Here is a 23733-nt window from a genome sequence, read left to right as displayed (position 1 = left end):
CAAGCAGTCCTTTCTTCAGGCGGATTCTGCGGCGGATTTAGCCACGAACATCTGCCTTGCAACACCTCCCTCCTGACTAGGCCCATTCATTTGGACCTAATCCGGAGGGGAAAGCTGCGACTGCCGGAAGCCGTGACAGTTGCAGCTAGCCGCGGCAGACGCATTTTGGTCCGGATTCTGATACGGCTTCCCGTGTCAAAATCCAGACCATTTTACTCTGTGTGAACTAGCCTTAATATTATTATACATAGACAATATAATTTCCTGTTTATCCTGATTATATGTCTTCTACAGTTTCTTTTCTTTACAGTCTACATAGACTGTAGGACCCAAAGTACGGTTGGGGAAGATTGATGTACAATTTAATTCATTTTACCATTTGAATTATCTACCCATATGTTGTACCTATCACTGATCTTCATTGTAGAGCTGATCATGGTTCTTACATGACATGTATAATTCCCAGAATCCTCCAGCTGAGCAGACTGAACCTCATATCTATTAGATGGAGAAGAATCCTGAACCTTCCATCCATCTCTATAGAAAGCAAACTCCAGTCTTGTGGCCGGTCTGTATGGACTAAGAGTCGTGTCACATGTCAGGGCCATGGGATCTCCTTCAGTCACTACATTGTTGGTCACAGTAATGATGGGATGTGAGAAGATCCTATTAATATTATAAATGTGAAAGTTTGTGAGTTTGGATGTTTGTGGGTTTGTGTGTTCGGATGTTTGTTAGTCAATCACGCAAAACCCGCTCGACCGATTTGGCTGAAATTTTCCACAAACATAGTTAATACACCCGATTGCGCAATAGGCTACTTTTCGTCACAATAGCGCACATATGTTTTTCCCAGGACCCCCACAAACCCCAAACTCACATCACCATCTCTGCAATCTCACACACTTTGGACCATAGCAAGCCACAAAATTCCTATTGCCCTCTACAGCCTCGCCCCTAACCCCACACAATCTCATATACATATACTTTCCCACTTTGCCCCTCACCTTACTGATACTCCAGGAGGTTCTCTTTAACGCTCCGGAGCAGCCATGTTTGCCAACCCCCACTGCTCTGACAATCCGCGACACCGCCCACCCATGTCAATACCCCTAGGCGGTCTAATAAATGCAAAAAAAAAGTTAAAAAAAAAGTAAAAAAAATATTAAAAACAAAAAAAAAGGAATAAAAATTCAAATCACCCTCCTTTCCCTAGAACACATATAAAAGTAGTTAAAAACTGTGAAACACAAAACATGTTAGGTATCCCCGCATCCGAAATCGCCCGCTCTACAAAGATATACAAATATTTTTCCTTTTCGGTAAACGCTGTAGCGGGAAAAATGGTCAAAAGTGCCAAACCGCCGTTTTTTCACTGTTTTGATTCTGATAAAAATTTGAATAAAAAGTGATCAAAGCAATAACATTTCCTGAAGATGGTAGAACTACAAAGTACACCCAGTCCCGCAAAAAAAGACGCCCTATACATCCCCGTACACGCACGTATAAAAAAGTTACAGCTGTCGGAATATGGCGACTTTTCAAAAAAAAATGTTTTAACAGTTTTGGATTTGTTTTTAAGGGGTCAAAATGTAACTAAAACCATATAAATTTGGTCTCCCCGGAATCGTAACGAAACACAGAATACAGGGGACATGTCATTTTGGTTGCACAGTGAACGCCGTAAAACCAAAGCCCGTAAGAGTCGCAGAAATGCATTTTTTCTTGAAATCCACCCCATTCTGAATTTTTTCCCTGCTTCCCAGTACATTATATAGAAGAATTAATGGCGGCATCATGAAGAAAAATTTGTCCTGCAAAAATTAAGACCTCATATGACTCTGGGAGCGGAGAAATAAAAAAGTTATGGGGTTTAGAAGGAGGGGAGTCAAAAACGAAAATCAAAAAATACCATCGGCGGGAAGGGGTTAACTTCAAATACTTCTGTCCCAAAGTCACTACGTAAAGTTTCTCACAACACCGTATATATAGCAGCTCTAATACAAAGTAACTGCAACACAAAAGTCTCACGTATTCTCTGAATTACAGCAACAACAAGATACAAACTTACATTTCATATCCCATACCTTATACACAGTACGAAAACCTTACCCGCGCCTGTATATACCCACTGCTACAATCACCGCAGACGAAGTCACGGGTACCAGCTAGTCTCTAATAATGGAAGGTATAGATGGGAGAAAGTATTATTTATAGGGATTTACACCAAAAGTACATTCATTCATGTTCCAGATAAAGTAAGAAGTTCTCCCATGTAGAAGACACAACCATTGTCTATACTCACCTCCTATCTGGATTATTCTCTCTGCACTTCTCTTCCTTACTCTGCCATCTGTAGTTTCCACCTCACATGAATATTTCCCAGAATCCTCCAGCTGGACATTGTAGACTTCATAGGTATCACTGACACCAAATCCCTGAACAATCCCTCCTTCTCTGTAGAAAGCAATCCGCAGTTGTGTATTGTGTCTGGGAGGAGGAGGGAGACTTGTCTGACATGTCAGGGCCATCTTATCTGTAGTAATAACTGGTTGTGGGGTCACTGATAGTGTTGGGGTCGTGAACAGATCTAGAAAAGGAATAAAGTGATAACAATATATTACTGGTGTGGGGGGCTAACAATATTTTATGATAAATTACATAAAGTGAGGGCCGAAATTACTTGTCCTTTCAGTAATCTTGTCTCTATCAAAGATAGGTAGTTTTGTCTCACAAAGTGAACTGGCTAAGCTAATTAAAATGGAGACAGCTTGACTGGACCAGGGGCATGGTCAGGAGAATATCAAAGACGAAAGACCCCTTTTAAGATAAAGGGACAAGAGAAGGGTAATTAAGCTAATTGTCTCCAACAAGGATGTCTATTGTCTTTAGAATACCATGAGATAGACATCTAGGGTGTGTGTTTGAGACATGTGCTAATGGCTGCCATTTTGTGAGACCATGCGACCACCATACCATGAGCTCACAGACTCCATTTTAAACTTGAGCTAGCCCTCAGGGGGGTGTGACCTCTCTCCAGTTTCTTATCCAATAGATATGCATCAGGGCTATTGTTACAAACTTCTCCACCAATAGATGGTATGCTAATTATACTAGCCAATCCTGTTCTGTCTATGCCATGTGATATATACTGTTGTTCTAGCCACCATTAAACAGAATCCATTTTGATACACCACCATCTGTGTCTTTGTGGTTCTCCAGGTCAAAGATGGCTGTAGCCGATCTTGGCCTGTTATTTAATTTGAAACTACAACAACATAAGCTCTGGGGGTCTTGTGCCCCCAACACTGGGGAGAATTTCTACAAGGCAGTAACAATTTAAATTTATTCAGGCATCAGATAAAGTAAGAAGTTCTCCCATGTAGAAGACACATCCATTGTCTATACTCACCTCCTATCTGGATTATTCTCTCTGCACTTTTCTATCTCTATAGTGACAATAGTCACTGGCACTGGCTGTTTTGTTCTGGTTCTGCTAAGACCCATCAGATCTACAACAATGGTGGTCACACAGAGATGGACTCATTGAGTACTACAGTAAGTTGTGTGTAAAGTAATAGGTGGAAGCAGTAATAAACCTCTTCTATCTTTTCCTCAGGATCTCCGGACACCTGTCCTGTTCCTGATAGATTATAGGATAGTTACTGCATCAACGCCACAAGACAATACTGCAAATTCAGCACCTGAACTGCCTGACTTCAAAAGATATCTAATTGAATAATGGCTGTAGGTGACACATGTGTCTGTATCCCGCACTGTCATGTGATATAAAGCACATGAAAGAAAATGGAGACTAGGGAGATAGGGATGGAAGCATGGAGGTTCAGGATGGACAAACAGAGAGCTGAGTGACTGCTAGAAAGAGGAGTAGAGGGAAGAGTATCAGGGAGACAAGTCCTGACCCGGAGAACCCCAATAAGTTTCCCAAGTTGGTGGGAATCTACTAGATAAGACTGCCTTTAGTGACCAATGCTGCTGCCATGGCAAATAAAATTATGGGATGCATCAAAAGAGTTCCATATTCTCATGACAAGGACATAGTTATACCTCTATACAAATCACTGGTACAACCAAGTAGACTATTGTGCACAATTTTGGACCCCGGTATGCAAGATGGACATAACTGAATTAGAAAGAGTGCAGAGAAGGACAACCAAGATTATTAATGGTCGGATTGGAGTACAGAGACAGATTAACAAACATTGGGAGATTAAGTTTAGAGAAAAGATGGATATTTGGAGACATAATAACAAGGGAGACCTTTCTAATGATCCTTTTACTCCTAAGCATAAGACAGTGACGTCTGGAGGAAAGAACATTTCACCAGCGATCTAGACGGGATCTTATAATGTAAGAGTACTTAGGATATGGTACACACTGCCACAGGATGTGCTGATGGTGGATTCATTGGGCAAGGTCAAAGTGGGCCTAAATGACTTTATTGAATGTAAAAATATTACAGGATATGGATTTAAGACTTTGATAAAGACAAGTTGATTCAGGGTTTTATTGGGATTGCTGGATTTGGTAAAAATTATTTTCTCCTGACATGCAATTGGCATCAGTCTCTTGTTTTGTTGATTTTTGCCTTCCTTTGGATCAACACTATAGGGTTATAGAGTGGACTTGATGGACCCCAATGTATAATGAAAGATGTAGTCTTAATCCACTGCCTACTATCTGTTGTCCTATACACATACATGTCACTTAGGCTGTGTTTGCCCTAGAGATCTAGAAATGGGTGAGATGGAGTCTTAGGAGCCCTGGCTATGTCATACACCATGGGGGGGGGGGGGGCGATTTATTAGGACTGGGATTTCTTTTACATTGGTCTTAATTCATTCTGACAGTAGACATGGAAAAATTATTAAGAGACTCCAGACTGCTGTACTTTTATGATATAACTCACACCAGGTTCCTGCAGTAAGTTAAAGTAAATCTGATGGACAACAGTATCCGCGTCTACCTAGATCCTCACCCTGGTCTGTCCACTGTCTATAAATGTAGTGAGCCGGCCACACGAGCTGAGATACTCCTTAATGCAATAACAATTAACCAACTTAAGACACATTTTGACCACTTTCTAGTTGTGACCAGTTATTACATCTGGGCCAATGTTTTTAGCTAATTTAAACTCTGATTTGGAACAAATTTATTCAGATCGAGATGAATCATAGGACGGAACGGGCTGAACCCAAAACCAAAATGCAGAGGTTCGCCCATCTCTACCTATGATCTGTCCTGAGCAGGTGACAGATTTGCTATTGTGGCACAACCTCTATAATCCCATCTACTACACCCAGATTTAGGAAGTTGTGTATTTGTCTTCTATATTACACAAGGTGAAATCTGCACCAAAAATATGGAAACAATCTGCAATGTATAGAATTTCCCAGGAATTTTATAATCCCACTATATACTACAACTTGGGAATTTTTAAAACCTTTACCACATTTAAACCCGACCTCACCCATCAATAATTGTAGATGAGACTTCAGGAGACAAAGTGGCTCCAGATATAGTGTACAAATCCTACAAATAATTCCTATATAAATGATCCTGGACTTACCTTGTACAGATACAGAAACTTCATCTACATGTAGGTTATATATATCATTATAATAGACTTCTTTTATACATCTGTATGTCCCGGCAGTCATCTTGGTTACATTACTAATATAATATTCTGCATTATCTGACCAGTCTGTGATGTTTATTCTATCTTTGTCAAATCTTGTCCGTCCTCCAGAGTTCCCAGGACGGTGGCGACATCTTATATATATGTCATCTCCTTCATAGACATATAGAGGGGTCTGCAGGATGACATCATAACCTGTAATATACAATGATATAAGATGAGGAGACATATGATCTCTTATCAGTCTGTGTGTGATACAACTTGTTACCTTGCCTGTATATATATCATCTGGTAGATTTACTCACGATCACTAACCTCCAGTCTAGCGGGGTCACTTATTTCTCCAGGTCTGGTCTGACATTGGTAACTTCCACTGTGTGATGTTTCAGCCTTCTGTATTATATAGGATTTCCCATTGTATACTTGCTTGCTGTCTCTGTAACATATATAATCCATCCCCTCTCCTATAGTAGATCCCACATCACAGGTCATTGTTATCTGCTCTGATGTAAAGATCTTCTTGTAGTCTGGAGTGAAGGTCACCGCAGGTCTGATGGCGGCTCCTATAAGACATCACGTGTCATACAGGGGAAGTGTAGACACAGGGACCATTTTAAAAGAGACCTTGAATATTTTTCATAAAAAAATATTTACTTAGACTTCTACTCCAGGTTAGTCTACAGTTACCCTGTGTTAGGATTGTGCAGAAGCTGCAGCCATGATATGGGCGTCGCTGCCTGTTCTTCTGTACAGTCCAGGGTTGCAGGGGTTAATCTGTTTTGCAACAGCCGGGTGTGGTCGAGTCTTTGATGGACTGGTGTGTCGACCAATGGACGCTCAGATTGGGCAGCTGGGCTATTTGCTGGTGACCGCCCCTTGTCTATATAAGGGGGCTGGTCCGGACGCCCGGTGCTCTAAGATTGACTCCCAAATGGTGTGTATATGTGTGATCGGGTTCCAGCCTGTATAACCACAGTTGGCCTAGCTAGAAAATTTCCCCCTTATTCAGCAATGCCATTTATAGTTGGGCAGCATGCTGCCTTGTGTATGTGAGTGCGTCTGTCAATATTCACACTGACCGGTTGTTAGACTGTAGCTGCATTGGGTGGCTGGAAGCACACAGGGTTTACTTGGTCTCTGGCTAGTCCTGGAGTTCAGGCTAACCAGTTAGTTTATTTGTGCGGCTACTCTGACTGCACAGGACTCTGTGAACGGTAACAGAGCAAACCTGGTCCTTTTATTTAGCTGGCAGTGACAGTAACTGTTGACAGCATTCTCACCAGGTTGCTTAGCAGTCAGTAGCCCAGAGGGCTCCGTAGAGTTTAGTTTTTTTTTTTTAATAAACCCTGCTGATCATAACAGTATCTTAGAGCCAGAGCCCCGCCGCAATATGACTTCATCTTCAAAATTGATGAGTATTGTCAATAGTCTGAACACATGCCTGGGAGCGTTGGAGCAACACTTGCAGCAATCTCCACCAGCTGCCCCAATTAATTTTTCTGACCTATCTCAAAGGTTAGTTCAGACTATGGCTCAGTTGTTTGGTAGTCTGCCGACCCCTGCAGCATCACCGTGTCCTCTCCTGCCTCCGGAGCGGTATGTGGGTGAGTCGCAGGGATGTCGGGGATTCATTCACCAATGTAAAACATACATTGAAGCCTGTCCCAGTCTTTTCCCCAGATGAGAAGTCTAAAGTAGCCTTTGTGGTTTCCTTGCTCACTGGGAGAGCCTTGGCCTGGGTCACCCCGTTAAAAGAACAGGACGCAGCGGACTTGGCTACACTAGCCGTGCTGTGTGAAGCACTACGCCTGGTGTTTCATGGCCCAGTGCCCCAGTCTACCTATGCCTCTCAGCTCTTACGTTTAAAGCAAGGCCAGAGCTCAGTAGTGGACTTTGCTATAGAGTTTCGAACCTTGGCATCCGAGCTGGATTGGCCAGACAAGGTACCTGTGGCAATCTTTTGGAAAGGTTTGTCCTCAAATATAAAGGACGAACTAGCAGGCCGAAAGCCTTCTACCTCCCTCTCTGCCCTAATCAATTCAGCTACTCGTGTGGATACACAGTTGTCTGATAGGAGAGTGGAGCGGGGGCTCGAGCGTAATCTTATGTCACAGAGGGGGGGTCATAAAATCTACCACTGCCTCGCCCGTTGTGGAGTCCACTGAACCTATGGAAACCTCCTGTGCTTCCACTCCTGGTGGCAGCAGGAGTAGGAAAATCAGGGGGTAATTTGTTACCGTTGCAACAGGCCAGGGCATATTGCTCCTCAATGCTCGACCCCACTGGAAAAGAAGGCTAGCCAAGTGTCCATCGGGGGTGGGTTACTTGGTACACAAAAGTCCCATAATCGTGTCCATTTCCCAGTAGCCCTTAAGCTGGGTAATGGATGTTTAAATACTAGAGCAATGATAGACTCTGGGGCCATGGGGAATTTTATGTCAGCCAAATTCGCCCAGCAGAATGGTGTGCCCATGAGAGCTCTAAAGACCTCCATTAACATTACGGTGGTAGACGGGTCTCAGATTCGGCCGCAGATCCGATTTGAGACGCCACCGTTGCTTCTGCGGAGTGGAACACTGCATACAGAGGAGCTCTCGTTCCAAATCTTGGAGGGCTTAACTGATGCAGTGATTCTAGGTCTCCCATGGTTATGCCAGCACTCACCAGTCATAGACTGGAGGCAAGGGGAGATTATTAAGTGGAGTCCTGAGTGCAAGGGAAGGTGTATGGAGGTGATACAATCTACCATCCCGCCAGTGAGGCCTTCAAAGCAAGAGGCCTTACCGCCTCAGTCTGCAGAGGTCTTTACTGTACATACTGCTGGGTCTCTGGTAAAACACAGACTTGGAGTATACTCCACTGACCTGTTGCCAACGGCAACGTCACTTCCACGCTGAAACAGGAGGCGTAAATCTGGAGGAAAGTGTCATTATCTCCTGTCATCAGGTGCCAGGGAGGGTTTTTGCCCGCAAGGGAAAGCTAGGGAAAAATCTAACACTAAGCAGAGTGTAGGCATAGTATCTGGGCAGGATATAAGGACTGGACTTTCTTACTCCCCTGACTTGCCAAGTCCTGTGGTAAAATTACCAAATAATAAAGCTCCACGGCTTATACATTCGGCCATGAGTCAGGCCAAGGGCAGGAGCAGAGTAACAACTGACATCAGACATAGGTCAGGGATGGAACTGTCCCCAAGGGATCGTGTCTGGCTCACTCCTCACCATGTTCGTCCCCGACCCGGAGACGCATGGCGTCGTTGGTGGGGGGATTAGTGTTAGGACTGTGCAGAAGTTGCGGCCATGAGATGGGCGTCACTGCCTGTTCTTTTGTACAGTCCAGGGTTGCAGGGGTTAATCTGTTTTGCAACAGCCGGGTGTGGTCGAGTCTTTGATGGACTGGTGTGTCGACCAATGGACGCTCAGATTGGGCAGCTGGGCTATTTGCTGGTGACCGCCCCTTGCCTATATAAGGGGTCTGGCCTGATCGCCCGGAGCTCTAAGATTGACTCCCAAATCTGAAATCCTAAATGGTATGTGTATGTGTGATTGGGTTCCAGCCTGTATAACCATAGTTGGCCTAGCTAGAAAATTTTCCCCTTAGTCAGCAATGCCATTTATATTTGGGCAGCATGCTGCCTTGTGTGTGTTAGTGTGTCTGTCAGTATTCACACTGACCGGTTGTTAGGCTGTAGCTGCATTGGGAGTTGGGTGGCTGGAAGCACACAGGGTGTTAATTGGTCTCTGGCTAGTCCAGGAGTTCAGGCTAACCAGTTAGTTTATTTGTGCGGCTGCTCTGACTGCACAGGGCTCTGTGAATAGTAACAGAGCGCACCTGGTCCTCTTATTTGGCTGGCAGAGACAGTAACTGTTGACAGCGTTCACACCAGGTTGCTTAGCAGTCAGTAGCCCAGAGGGCTCCGTAGGGTTTAGGTTTTTTTTTTTTTTTTTTTAAATAAACCCTGCTGATCATAACACCCTGCATGTTAATTCATGAATACTAAAACAGGACATACAATAAAACTGAAAATGTAAACTTACATAGTGGTTTATGTGACACCTCCACATTCTATATATAATGATCAATTTTATAGAATAAAGCATGAAAGGACAGATGTGGTCACTTACCTTCTTGTAGGAGAACCAGCCCTATAAACAGAATAGAAGAAGAGTTATCAGATAGAATATAGTCCTGGTACATTTCTACATTGGAGGATATTACAGGTTAGGGGCGCCTTTAGAGTAAATGTATAACTAATAGATTATTACTAGAACCCAATAGACTTATCTCTAATAACTATAACTTACTCTGATAGCACAACTTTTGTAAAGTGGTGGAGAAAAAGCCATGAAGATCCCTAAGATGTTATTAGGGCCCTTTATGATGTACTATTAGACAAGTTGTACAATATGTGTTGGCGGGTATTTATCTGTGCTGGCTATCCTGCAGTTGTTGTTGGGATAACTTTATATTTGTTTGGTCTCCTACATTAGTATTTGGGAGACAGAACCATTATGCATCGGCTGGGGTCCTGGGGACCGAGCCCTTACTGGAATGGACCCAAAGATATCTCACCATGTACCTGCAGCCTGACACACACTTTACACTTGGACACTGTGTATAAAAAAGTGAATTTGTGCCAAGTTAGTTAGTTTGCACTTTGGGATGATCAATGGAGCTGAAGTCTGTGATCACACTCCAATCTCTCAGATGAGTTATAAATAGAGACTTCTTTTGTTTCAGATTCGTGTGTTTCAAAACCAAGATTAGTTTTGGTAAAAACTAGAGATGAGCGAGTAGTATTCGATCGAGTAGATATTCCATCGAATACTACGGTATTCGAAATACTCATACTCGATCGAGTACCACTCGCTATTCGAATGGAAAAGCTCGATGCAGAACCAGCATTGACTGGCCGAATGCTATACAGTCAGCCAATCAACGCTGGTTCTTCTCCTACCTTTAGAAGTCTTCTCCGCGCAGCGTCCCCGCGGCTCTTCTGGCTCTTCATTCACTCTGCCAGGCATCGGGCCTGGGCAGAGCTGACTGCGCATGCCCGCTTGTAGTGCTGACATGCGCAGTCGGCTCTGCCCAGGCCCGATGCCTGGCAGAGTGAATTCAGAGCCGGAAGATGCCGCGGGGACCCTGCAAGGAAAAGACTGCACGGAGGATCCAGCCCGACCCTCACTTGTGGACTTGGTAAGTATAATTTGATTGAATATTGCCTACCCCTGAAATGAGCATTTTCCCCCCATAGACTATAATAGGGTTCGATATTCGATTCGAGTAGTCGAATATTGAGGGGCTACTTGAAAGGAATATCGAACCTCAAACATTTTACTGTTCACTCATCTCTAGTGAAAAACAAACCTCAAATTGGTTTAAAAATAGTCTAGAACACTCTTAGGGCTCCTAGGAACCTATCTATAAAACATAGTGTATAACACTGTCAGGGCTCTTAGGAACCTACCTATAAAACATAGTGTAGAATACTATCAGGGCTCCTAGGAACCTATCTATAAAACATAGTGTAGAATACTGTCAGGGCTCTTAGGAACCTACCTATAAAACATAGTGTATAATACTATCAGGGCTCCTAGGAACCGATCTATAAAACATAGTGTAGAATACTCTTAGGGTAAGTTCATACAGGGTCTTTTGGCGGAGGCCACCTCAGGTTCTGGAGAGGCGGCCTTTCCAGAGTAGCCGCGACTAAAAACCGGTGCACTCCACTCCGGATTAAGTCCAATGGAATGGCCTAGTTAGGAGGAGGGAGTGTCTTCAGGCAGATTTGCAAGGTAACTTTGCCTGAAGAATGAGCATCTCGCTGCTTTTTCCGGGAGCCAAAATGAACCGGCTCCCTGAAAAAAGAACTGACCGGCTCCTATTGATTTCGATGGGAGCCGTCCTTTTGGTCAGGATTTTGAGGCAGATACCGCCGCAAAATCCTGACCAAAAAAACTGTGTAAACTTACCCTTAGGGCTATTAGGAACTTATCTATTCACTTTCTAGCTCTCTAAGGCAAACATAGTCAAAGTAATGTTAAAGTGAGTGTGATATGTATGTCTATGGAAAAAACGAATGGGAATCAGAGGATGCAAACTTAGAGTTTAACCATATACTGCACTCACACATACTTTTATGGATTTAATATTTAAAATACTCCAAATGGGGCGCGGCCGATACTGACACTCACTGATACTCACTTTTATGGCTTTTCACTTTTAAAACGTTCCAAAAATTAACCTTTTTTGAGGGTAAATGGTGCTTTAGTGTTTAGTGGCGACTTTATTGTAAAATGCAATGGTTTTCTAGAAAAAAAATTCTCCTGTTTTTATGGCTTGTAAATCCTACAGGGACATAACATTATGTTGGAGACTAATTGGAGGCTGTGCACCACTTGAAAGGAAGGAGATGAAGAATGAAGTTTTCAAAAAAAAAAAAAGCTACAAAAAATTGTCCTCTGATGGGAGTGTGTTTAAGGGGAATGTGATGGACCAAGCCGCAGGACGTGGCTACCTGAGTGGTGGCAGTGGTGGTAGCTGTTTAGGAGTAGCAGGTAGTATCAGTAGTGGTAGAGTATATGGATTATTAAAGATGGGCGAACCTCAGAAGACTTGTTTGGTCCTATGTTCAGAAGAAATGAAACCCCAGTTTGGTTCAGTCTGAATTTCTTCAGACAGATCAGAAGGGAAATTATTACACTCTAGGATCTTTTCAGTAGCTGGAGGCCCAGAAGAGATGACAAAAAAAAAAAAAACACATTTATTCTCGCCTTCTATTATGTCATGAGGCTCGGTGTGCCCGTGTGACTGCTGACGCCCAATTAAGGGCCTTAGCCTTGACCTCAGGCATATGAAGTCACAGAAGCCGCCCTCTAGAGGCACTGTTCTCCTAATTACATCCTGGAGAATTGATTTGCATATTTTTTACCCAGAGTCCCTAGCAGAGCAGGAATGACTTGTAAGTCTCCCTGATGTGTATGATTATCCCCTGACCCTGTTCATTTTTTTTTATTTAGCCTGGACAGTGACACTACTATTCAGAGGCATCAGCCAGAGATGTGTGAAAGTACTCATGGATCCATGCCAGATTAATTTTGATAAGTATTTTTTTTAGAAATACTATTTTTTCTATGAATATAACTTTTCTAATATACAATTAGAATTACAAATAATATATTATACAATCATATACAGTAATATACAATGTGACAATAATAATAATAATAATAATAATACTAATAATAATAATAATAATAATAATAAATAAATATATTATGGAATCATTTCATATACAGAGTATCAAATGAATAATAATAATAATAATAATAATAATAATAATAATAATACAATAATAATATTAATAATAATAATAATAATAATAATAGTAATTATTATTATTGTGTTGTTGTTATTATTATTATTATTATTATTATTATTATTATTATTGTGTTTATTATTGTGTTTATTATTGTGTTTATTATTGTGTTTATTATTGTGTTTATTATTATTATTATTATTATTATTATTATTATTATTATTATTAATTATTATTATTATTATTATCCATTCTTGTACTGGAGCAGTAAACAAAAAATTTTGTTTAATCTGAATAAAATAATGTCATTGTTTTTGCAGTTGATAATATACAGAGCAAAAAAAAATTTGAAAACTTTTTGAAGACCCCTCCTACTATATAACATAAGTCCTGATACAATTCTGAATGGAAAAAAATAACATTTTATAAGAATGTACAAAATCAAATAATTACTTTTTGTAGCCTCCTCGTATAATTATTGTATAAATTCTTTCTCTATACATTACATAATATTCTCTCTCCATTCCCAAGACCTCGGCCTGCTGTCAGTGAATGGGGACATGTATTCCTTAGCACTGGGTGACGTAACCTGACCATGTCCATCTGACACAGGTACATGACTTGTCCAGACCCTGTGCACAGCCGTTTAGAGGACATAGGATGGGAGACTTGGGGTGTAGCCCGGTAACTTGTAGTAATGTCCGGGATTTATAGGAGATTATTAACCCCTTCTTATAATTCCCCATCACAGACTGAAAGACATGAAGATCATTGTACTTACAGAGTAATAAGACGGACATCTCTGCGGACATGATGGATGGAGACAATGCTACAAAGAATAAATAGAGAAGTTGGTTTCTCTCTGTATTTTGTCTGCAAGTTACAAAGAGGAAGAAACAATATGGGGAAACAGTGAAGTGTAGATTTTTTCTATAAATGGGTATGTGAAGAACATAAGATATATTATCAGGACTGCTTGCACTGACGGGTATTTACTCAGAAGTGTTATCACAGAAGGAGTAAAAATAAACATAACGTTTAATAATAAATACTATATAAACAGTCAAAGAGATTGGGGCGGTCGCATTAGATACAATGTAATCCAGAGGGGTGCAATGCCACAGTCTGGACTTTACAATACCCGCTTTCACAAATAGCTATAGATAAGGATATTCTATTCTTTGATAAGGTTGAATACCTTAACTATATAATTGAGTCAAACAATGGATGAAACATGAAAGTACTACAAACATGAGAATCCCCTTAAGGAACGCTGTAATTAGACCTGGGCATAAAGATGTAAGGTCCCTCTAATAATTCCCTTGAAGATGTTTTGCTAAGGCAGAGAAAATTACCAACAGCGTTCCCAAAAACATAAGGTGTAAACCCAACGCGTTTTGCTAAGTTAATATTTCATGCTCATCAGGAGGATACAATTCCACACCTGCCCAAAGAATAAGAAAGCCTTGTGGTTATAACTAGAGATGAGCGAGTAGTGTTCGATCGAGTACTACGGTATTCGAAATATTCGTACTCGATCGAACACTACTAGCTGTTCGAAGTTTAATGTTCGATGCAGAACCAGCGTTGATTGGCAGAATGCTATACATTCTGCCAATCAATGCTGGTTCTTCTCTTACCTTTCCGAAGTCTTCTCCGCGTTGCGTCCCCGCATCTTCTTCCAGGTGGAATTCACTCTGCCTAGGCATCCGGCCTAGGCAGAGCCGACTATGCATGCGCGCACATACATGCGCATGCACAGTCAGCTCTGCTCAGGCGTAGGTCCTGGGCAGAGCCACACGCGCATGCGCGTGTATGTGCGCGCATGCGTAGTCGGCTCTGCCTAGGCCGGATGCCTAGGCAGAGTGAATTCCACCCGGAAGAGGATGCGGGGACCCTGCGCCGGGAGAAGACTTCAAGCAGAATCCAGCCCGACCGTCACTCGTGGACTTGGTAAATATGATTTTATCGAATGTTGCCTACCCCTGAAACGAGCATTTTCCCCCCATAGACTATAATGTGGTTCGAAATTTGTTCGAACAGTCGAACAGTGTGGGGCTGTTCGAATCGGATTTCGAACCTCAGACACTTTAGTGTTCACTCATCTCTAGTTATAACCACATTTCCCACGTACCATAAATATGCAAGTCAATGAAAGTGTCACATGTGGCAGTATAAATAGCAATGTGGTAAAAGATATCATGAAAATTACTGATAAAAACCTTTACTAGGATCGGTAGGAGTACCAGATAGGAGTAAGGGTGGATGAAAGACAGTGATAGGACCTGATGAAATATACACAGTCCAGTCACATTAATGTGACCACCTGTAAAAATCCAGAATAACCCCCTTTGGCAGAGCGGACCGCTGCGAGACGTTCAGGAAGAGAGGGGATGTTGTGATGATGTCACTGGGATGTTGAGCCATGCCGACTCCAGTGCCGTGGCCAGCTGCGCTAGGTTACGCAGTTGAGCATCCATGGCGTGAACAACCCGATCGAGGTGGTCCCACAGATTCTCAATTGGGTTCAAGTCCGGGGAATTTGCTGACCAAGGGAGTACGGTAAATTCATCCTGGTTGAAGGCTCTACTCACTCCAAGGGCCAAAAACACTGCTTTCTAAAGGCTCAACTCACCCAAAGGGCCAACAAATCTTTGCTGGTGAAGGCTGAACTAAGTTAAAGGGCCTAAAACTCTGCAGGTAGAGGCTGAAGTCACCTGAAGGGCCTCAATCTCTGCTGGGAGCTCAGCTTAAGGGCCTGTAACTTAATTTGGAAGAGCTCATGTTAAGGGCTAGAAAAGTGAATTTTGGAAGGTCTTACCACATCACACACACACACACACACACACACACACACACACACACACACACACACACACAATGACAGTTCAGGGTGGGGATTGATGGATTTCCCATTGCCTATTCCATCTGTGGTTGTCATGGGGAATGTGATTTAAAGGGGTGCTTGTTAATGTTTTTTGAGCTTAAATTTGGGTTTGTGTCCATCCATTTGAGGAGTAAAGAAGGTTTCCAGGTATTTTCCCACTTTGATAGAGGTTTTTTTGAATGTGTAAAGTGTGTAGTTGTTAGGCTGTGATAGTGGGGTAATAGAGGGACTGTGGTGTGTTAGATGCCCCCAGACATGCTTCCCCTGCTGTCCCAGTTGCATTCCAGGGTGTTGGCACCATTTGCTGAGGTGTGATAGTGGACTTGGTGACTCTCCTGAGTCGAATGGTGGGATCCCCTGAAACAAAGCATTTTATCCCATAGACTATAATGGGGTTCGATAATCGTTCTGAATAGTCAAATATTGAGCGGCTATTCGGAACGAATAACGAACATCGAATATTTTACTGTTCGCTCATCTCTAGTAATGAACACATAATAGGAAAAAGGTTCTGTTGTCAGGAATGTGCAGTTCCACTGCTTAATCCCCATAGACTTACATGGGGCGCGGAAGGTAGAAATGAGAAATGCAATGAAAACACCAACTCTGTTCCTGCACTTTATTTCTACTGCATTTATTCCTCTGTATTTTTAGCTGCATTTCCATAAAGTGCGGACTTAGCCTTAAGCTGGATGTTACATAATTATTTCCTCTAATATTTGGTGCAGTTATTTGTATTGCTATAGCCCTCTAATATAAAACCAGATAAAACAGAACATTGCTAAGACAAACTATTCCTATGTCAGTATTACATACAGATGTAGAAGAATAAGGTTACATTCACATGACCAAGGTGCAAAATGGTGGTGAGAAATGTCTATTTTTCACTGGTCTTGCCCCTGAGGGATGTCTGATTACACGGATCCCCAATGCATGTGAGTGTATGGAAGGACACGGGAGAATGGACAATAAACACCGCACAACAATGATTTTGCTACTGAGAAAAAAACATGTGATTTATACTAAAATGAGCGGACACTGATTCCAAATATGAACACAGAATTTGCCCGACATGTCTAGATTTTAAGTTATACGTGTAAAGCCTATTCACTTATATGAATGCATTATATATTGGAAATATTCCAATGGACATACCCAGACCTGTCCTGCAACGAAACATCACACTTTCACCATCGACACACCTGCATACTATGCAATGGAAAGCAATGTCTGTTTCTGTACTGATGGAAATGGTCTTATGATGGAGTTAGATGGTTAGTTAGATGGAGGCTATTCATAGACTCTAGCAAAACAAGTTTGAAAGCTGTCTTGTTGCACAATGGTAACGAAAAAGCATCTGTTCTTTTGGCTCATGTGGTTGGAATGAGAGAGACCATTGCTGCTATGGGGTTAATTTTGGAAATGATCAAACACTCAGACCACAAATGGAAAATGTGTGCTGGCCTGACAGTGGTAGCGCTGCTGCTTGGCCTACAGTTCGGGTACACAAGGCATAGGTGTTTCTTGTGCCTATGGAACAGTCATGATGACAACGATCATTACAATACGAGACCGTGGCCTCTCAGAGTTGAGCACACAGTTGGTCAATACAAATCACTGGTCGATCCAATTCTAGTTTATCTTCCACCACTTCACAGTAAACTTTTGTAATTGCACTTGATGGTGATGGAAATTGATTCCAGTATTTAAAGGAGAAGTTTAGCAGACTGAAAAATGAGCCTAAAATAAAGGACAGAATTTTTATTGGCCCCAAAATCAACAAACTAATGCAATGACACATTCAGAACAAAACTCATCCCTCTGGAACTTGCAGCTTGGGATGCATTTGTGCTAGTAGTGCAGAGCTCAGTTACACACTCAGTCGTGTCCATTACTTTGTCACAGTCAATGTCCGTTCCTGTCATCCTATGAGGGATGAAAGCAACGGACATTAACAAAGGTAGTCTGAACCCAGCCTGAGTTTGCATAGACATTGAGACAACAAAAGACCTGTCACCTACAACAGTCTTAAGCTACATACTATTACTCAAGACTTTCCTCCCTGTAGAAATAGAACAATAGCAGAAGTGGTTTTTATGGTAGAAAGTCTGCAGACAGTGCGGAGAATGTGTATGTAAGAGCAGACATGATGTAATGTGCAGAGAAGTGAGATGGATTAGGATCCAGAATGGTCCTCATGTACCAGGATGTCATGTCTAAGCCAGGTAAGAGTCTCACAGTCTGTTTGCAGCATGATGATCGTACTGGACAATGATGAGGAGAACTAGAGGCACGTGGCCTTGTTCTCACATAGCTAGAGGCAAGTGGCCTTGTTCTCACATAGCTAGAGGCAAGTGGCCTTGTTCTCACATAGCTAGAGGCAAGTGGCCTTGTTCTCACATAACTAGAGGCAAGTGGCCTTGTTCTCACATAACTAGAGGCAAGTGGCCTTGTTCTCACATAACTAGAGGCAAGTGGCCTTGTTCTCACAAAACTAGAGGCAAGTGGCCTTGTTCTCACATAACTAGAGGCAAGTGGCCTTGTTCTCACATAACTAGAGGCACGTGGCCTTGTTCTCACATAACTAGAGGCACGTGGCCTTGTTCTCACATAACTAGAGGCACGTGGCCTTGTTCTCACATAACTAGAGGCACGTGGCCTTGTTCTCACATAACTAGAGGCAAGTGGCCTTGTTCTCACATAACTAGAGGCAAGTGGCCTTGTTCTCACATAACTAGAGGCAAGTGGCCTTGTTCTCACAAAACTAGAGGCAAGTGGCCTTGTTCTCACATAACTAGAGGCACGTGGCCTTGTTCTCACATAACTAGAGGCACGTGGCCTTGTTCTCACATAACTAGAGGCACGTGGCCTTGTTCTCACATAACTAGAGGCACGTGGCCTTGTTCTCACATAACTAGAGGCACGTGGCCTAGATGCCTTGTTCTCACATAACTAGAGGCACGTGGCCTTGTTCTCACATAACTAGAGGCACGTGGCCTTGTTCTCACATAACTAGAGGCATGTGGCCTTGTTCTCACATAACTAGAGGCAAGTGGCCTAGATGCCTTGTTCTCACATAACTAGAGGCACGTGGCCTTGTTCTCACATAACTAGAGGCACGTGGCCTTGTTCTCACATAACTAGAGGGACGTGGCCTAGATGCCTTGTTCTCACATAACCTATATAAAAAACATATTCAATACATGGTCAGACCGATTTTAAGGATATCTTGACTCACGTTGGGGTTGTTTGAATCCTATTAATATTATAAATGTGAAAGTTTGTGAGTTTGTGGGTTTGTGGGTTTGTGTGTTTGGATGTTTGCATGTTCGGATGTTTGTTCCTCAATCAAGGAAAAACCGCTCCACCGATTTGGCTGAAATTTTCCACAAACATAGTTAATACACCCGATTAAACAATAGGCTACTTTTTGTCACAATAGCGCACATACGTTTTTCCCAGGACCCCCACAAAACCCAAACTCACACCACTATCTCTGCAATCTCACACACTTTGGACCCCGATTTGGCTGAAATTTTCCACAAACATAGTCCCTACACTCGATGGCGCAATAGGCTACTTTTCGTCACAATAGCTCACATACGTTTTTCCCAGGACCCTTTGGATGTTCGGATGTTTGGCGGTCAATCACGCAAAAACCGCTCCACCGATTTGGCTGAAATTTTCCACAAACATAGTTATTACACTCGATTAAACAATAGGCTACTTTTCATCACAATAGCGTACATACGTTTGTGCCAGGACCCCCACAAAACCCAAACTCACACCACCATCTCTGCAATCTCACACACTTTGGACCATAGCAAGCCACAAAATTCATATTGCCCTCTACAGCCTCGCCCCTAACCCCACACAATCACATATACATATACTTTACCACTTTGCCCCTCACCTTAACGATTCTCTAGGAGGCGCTCTTTAACGCTCCGGAGCAGCCATGTTTGCCCCCACCGCTCTGACAATCCGCGACACCGCCCACCCATGTCAATACCCCTAGGCGGTCTAATAAATGCAAAAAAAAAAAGTTTAAAAAAAGTAAAAAAAATATAAAAAAAATAAATAAAAAGGATTAAAAATTTGAAATCACCCCCCTTTCCCTAGAACACATATAAAAGTAGTTAAAAACTGTGAAATACATACATGTTAGGTATCCGCGCGTCCTAAATCGCCCGCTTTACAAAGATATACAAATATTTTTCCTGTTCGGTAAACGCCGTAGCGGGAAAAATGGTCAAATGTGCCAAAATGCCGTTTTTTCACTGTTTTGATTCTGCTAAAAATTTGAATAAAAAGTGATCAAAGCAATAACATTTCCCAAAAATGGTAGAACTACAAAGTACACCCGTTCCTGCAAAAAAAGACGCCCTATGCATCCCCGTACACGCACGTATAAAAAAGTTACGGCTGTCGGAATATGGCGACTTTTCAAAAAATAATTTAACACAGTTTTGGATTTTTTTTAAGGGGTCAAAATGTAAATAAAACCATATAAATTTGGTATCCCCAGAATCGTAACGAAACACAGAATAATAGGGGACATGTCATTTTGGTTGCACAGTGAATGCCGTAAAACCAAAGCCCGTAAGAAAGTCGCAGAAATGCATTTTTTCTTCAAATCCACCCCATTCAGAATTTTTTCCCTGCTTCCCAGTACATTATATAGAATTATTAATGGTGGCATCATGAAGAAAAATTCGTCCCAGCAAAAATTAAGACCTCATATGGCTCTGGGAGCGGAGAAATAAAAAAGTTATGGGGTTTAGAAGGAGGGGAGTCAAAAACGAAAATCAAAAAATGCCATCGGCGGGAAAGGGTTAACTTCAAATACTTCTGTCCCAAAGTCACTATGTAAAGTTTCTCACAACACCGTATATATAGCAGCTCAAATACAAAGTAACTGCAACACAAAAGTCTCACGTATTCTCTGAATTACAGCAAAAACAAGATACAAAGTTACATTTCATATCCCATATCTTATACACAGTACGAAAACCTTACCCGCACCTGTATATACCCACTGCTACAATCACCGCAGACCAAGTCGCGGGTACCAGCTAGTGTGCCAATAAAGCCTCCATTTTCCATCGTAAGTTGGCTGCATCTATATTTTTGCTAAAATGTGCAACTTTTTATTTTTATCACTATCACTATAAAAGCGGCACAAATATGGTCAGTTAGGTAGAAGGAGGAGGATCCACCATTAGTCTGACATGTTCACGATTGGACAAAACTCTAATTTATAGAGCGCCTACACTCACAGATGGGTCTAACTTATTACGATGTATACGCCTCTTAATCATTTTGGTGCCTCTTACTTCAAGGTGTTTTGGTACTTTAGTTTAACCCTTAATAGTATGGCAGTTGTTGGGTCTTTAAATGTGGCACAACACACAGCGGAGATCTGGTGGCAATGGCTCCGATAAAATTCCCTGCGATTTCTGGCATTAATCTTTTCCTTACTGCTCAATAATTTCTACCTCCATTTTACCCGATCCCAGCCTCGGCTGAGTTCAGATGAGTTATTTTGGTCCAGAATTTGACGATCTTAGATTCCGGACCAAAAAACGGATAGCCGTGACTGGGTGCCGATGAAGGGCACCAGCATCCAGTCACGGCACTCCGCTCCAGATTAGGCCCAAATGAATTTTTTTAAGAAATGACCGGCTCCCATTGATTTCAATTGGAGGCGGGGTTTTTTTGGTCAGGATTTTGAGGCGGATTCTGCCTTATAGTGCTGCTATGGCTCCATCTAGTGAGATTGTGAGAACCGTCTGGTGTCTATGACAGTTCCCAGGCCTGTTATAGCAAGATACATATTGAGGGTTGTCTGTGTCAGACCACAATAATTATACAGGGATTTTCCCCTAGACTGCAATACAGTTTCATTGTAGTCTATGGTACAAGCAGTCTAAGGGTCAATGAACACAGAGTTTTTTGGTGAGGATTTTGACGCTGAATCTGCCTCAGAATCTAGAACTCTATTGAGAGGCTTTTTTTGGAGGGTGATTTTGAGGCAGATTCAGCGTCAAAATCCTCGCCAAAAAACAGTGTGTGCATTGACCCTAAAGGTGGACTAATTTATTTTTTTTAATTTTTTTTTAATTAAACAAATATAATTATACAAATCCTTCTATTTTCCCTACATCAAAATAAAGAAACAAAAACAATCATTAACAAACTCGGCATTTTTTAGAGATGCCAAATTTACCCATTCGTTTCAATGTGTTTATCCAGCCATCAAGACACGGGACATAATACACCCTTATGGCCTGATCTGATCTGCAGCGAAGGTTGATAAGGAATACAGATGAAATTTTGCATTGCTCCAGACACCTTAGAATATATATATGGACGAAACGTTCCATGGAGAATAATCCACACTCTGAAGAAACAGAAATGTAAGAGCCGAAACACAATAAATGCTGCAGCGGCAGTTTTATGAAGATAATAAAATGTGTTTGTAGATGTTACAGTATATTGTCAGTGCATGGTGTGAGACATGACAGCTACGAGCGTATGATAAATGTGTGAATGTCACAATGTAAAAAGGGAACTACTGACCAAGTCTAGTTTTTGTCCCCGCATGATAAGGACAGCATAGATGGCCTAATACTGGAAGACTGAACATCTTGTGTTCCCTCCATCTACTAACCGACCTATATCCCGGTATTTCCATCTCCATGGTCTTATACAGTCCTATGAAAAAGTTTGTGCCCCCCTATTAATCTTAATCATTTTTAGTTCTAAATATTTTGGTGTTTGCAGCAGCCATTTCAGTTTGATATATCTAATAACTGATGGACACAGTAATATTTCAGGATGGAAATGAGGTTTATTGTACTAACAGAAAATGTGCAATGTGCATTAAACCAAAATTTTGGTCCCCTTATCATTTTATTGCTTTGGATACTCCTAACTACTTTTTACTGACTTACTGAAGCACAAAATTGGTTTTGTAACCTCGTTGAGCTTTGGACTTCATAGCCAGATCTATCCAATCATGAGAAAAGGTATTTAAGGTGGCCAATTGCAAGTTGTTCTCCTATTTGAATCTCCTCTGAAGAGTGGCATCATGGGCTACTCAAAACAACTCTCAAATGATCTGAAAACAAAGATTGTTCAACATAGTTGTTCAAGGGAAGGATACAAAACGTTGTCTCAGAGATTTAACCTGTCAGTTTCCACTGTGAGGAACATAGTAAGGAAATGGAAGACCACAGGGACAGTTCTTGTTAAGCCCAGAAGTAGCAGGCCAAGAAAAATATCAGAAAGGCAGAGAAGAAGAATGGTGAGAAGAGTCAAGGACAATCCAAAGACCACCTCCAAAGAGCTGCAGCATCATCTTGCTGCAGATGGTGTCACTGTGCATCGGTCAACTATACAGCGCACTTTGCACAAGGAGAAGCTGTATGGGAGAGTGATGAGAAAGAAGCCGTTTCTGCAAGCACGCCACAAACACAGGTATGCAAAAGCACATTTGGACAAGCCAGCTTCATTTTGGAAGAAGGTCCTGTGGACTGATGAAACAAAGATTGAGTTGTTTGGTCATACAAAAAGGCGTTATGCATGGCGTCCAAAAAAAACAGCATTCCAAGAAAAACACATGCTACCCACTGTAAAATTTGGTGGAGGTTCCATCATGCTTTGGGGCTGTGTGGCCAATGCCGTCATCGGGAATCTTGTTAAAGTTGAGGGTCGCATGGATTCCACTCAGTATCAGCAGATTCTTGAGAATAATGTTCAAGAATCAGTGACAAAGTTGAAGTTACGCCGGGGATGGATATTTCAGAAAGACAATGATCCAAAACACCGCTCCAAATCCTCAGGCATTCATGCAGAGGAACAATT

General features: G+C 42.0%; 1 protein-coding gene across 1 annotated transcript in view; it reads right to left on the bottom strand.

The window, feature by feature from the left end:
* Positions 1-23733, bottom strand: part of LOC142214622 (Fc receptor-like protein 5) — an 89857-nt gene that overhangs the window by 9484 nt on the left and 56640 nt on the right. The window contains exons 7-8 of the mRNA XM_075283560.1: positions 2302-2590; positions 377-666 (exon numbers count right to left, since the gene is read on the bottom strand). Of these exons, the coding sequence (XP_075139661.1) occupies positions 377-666; positions 2302-2590 (579 nt within the window). The remainder of the gene's footprint in view (positions 1-376; positions 667-2301; positions 2591-23733) is intronic.

This window comes from Leptodactylus fuscus, chromosome 7, assembly GCF_031893055.1.
Source record: "Leptodactylus fuscus isolate aLepFus1 chromosome 7, aLepFus1.hap2, whole genome shotgun sequence".
NCBI lineage: Eukaryota > Metazoa > Chordata > Amphibia > Anura > Leptodactylidae > Leptodactylus > Leptodactylus fuscus.
This window is presented reverse-complemented; position numbering and strand designations above follow the sequence as displayed.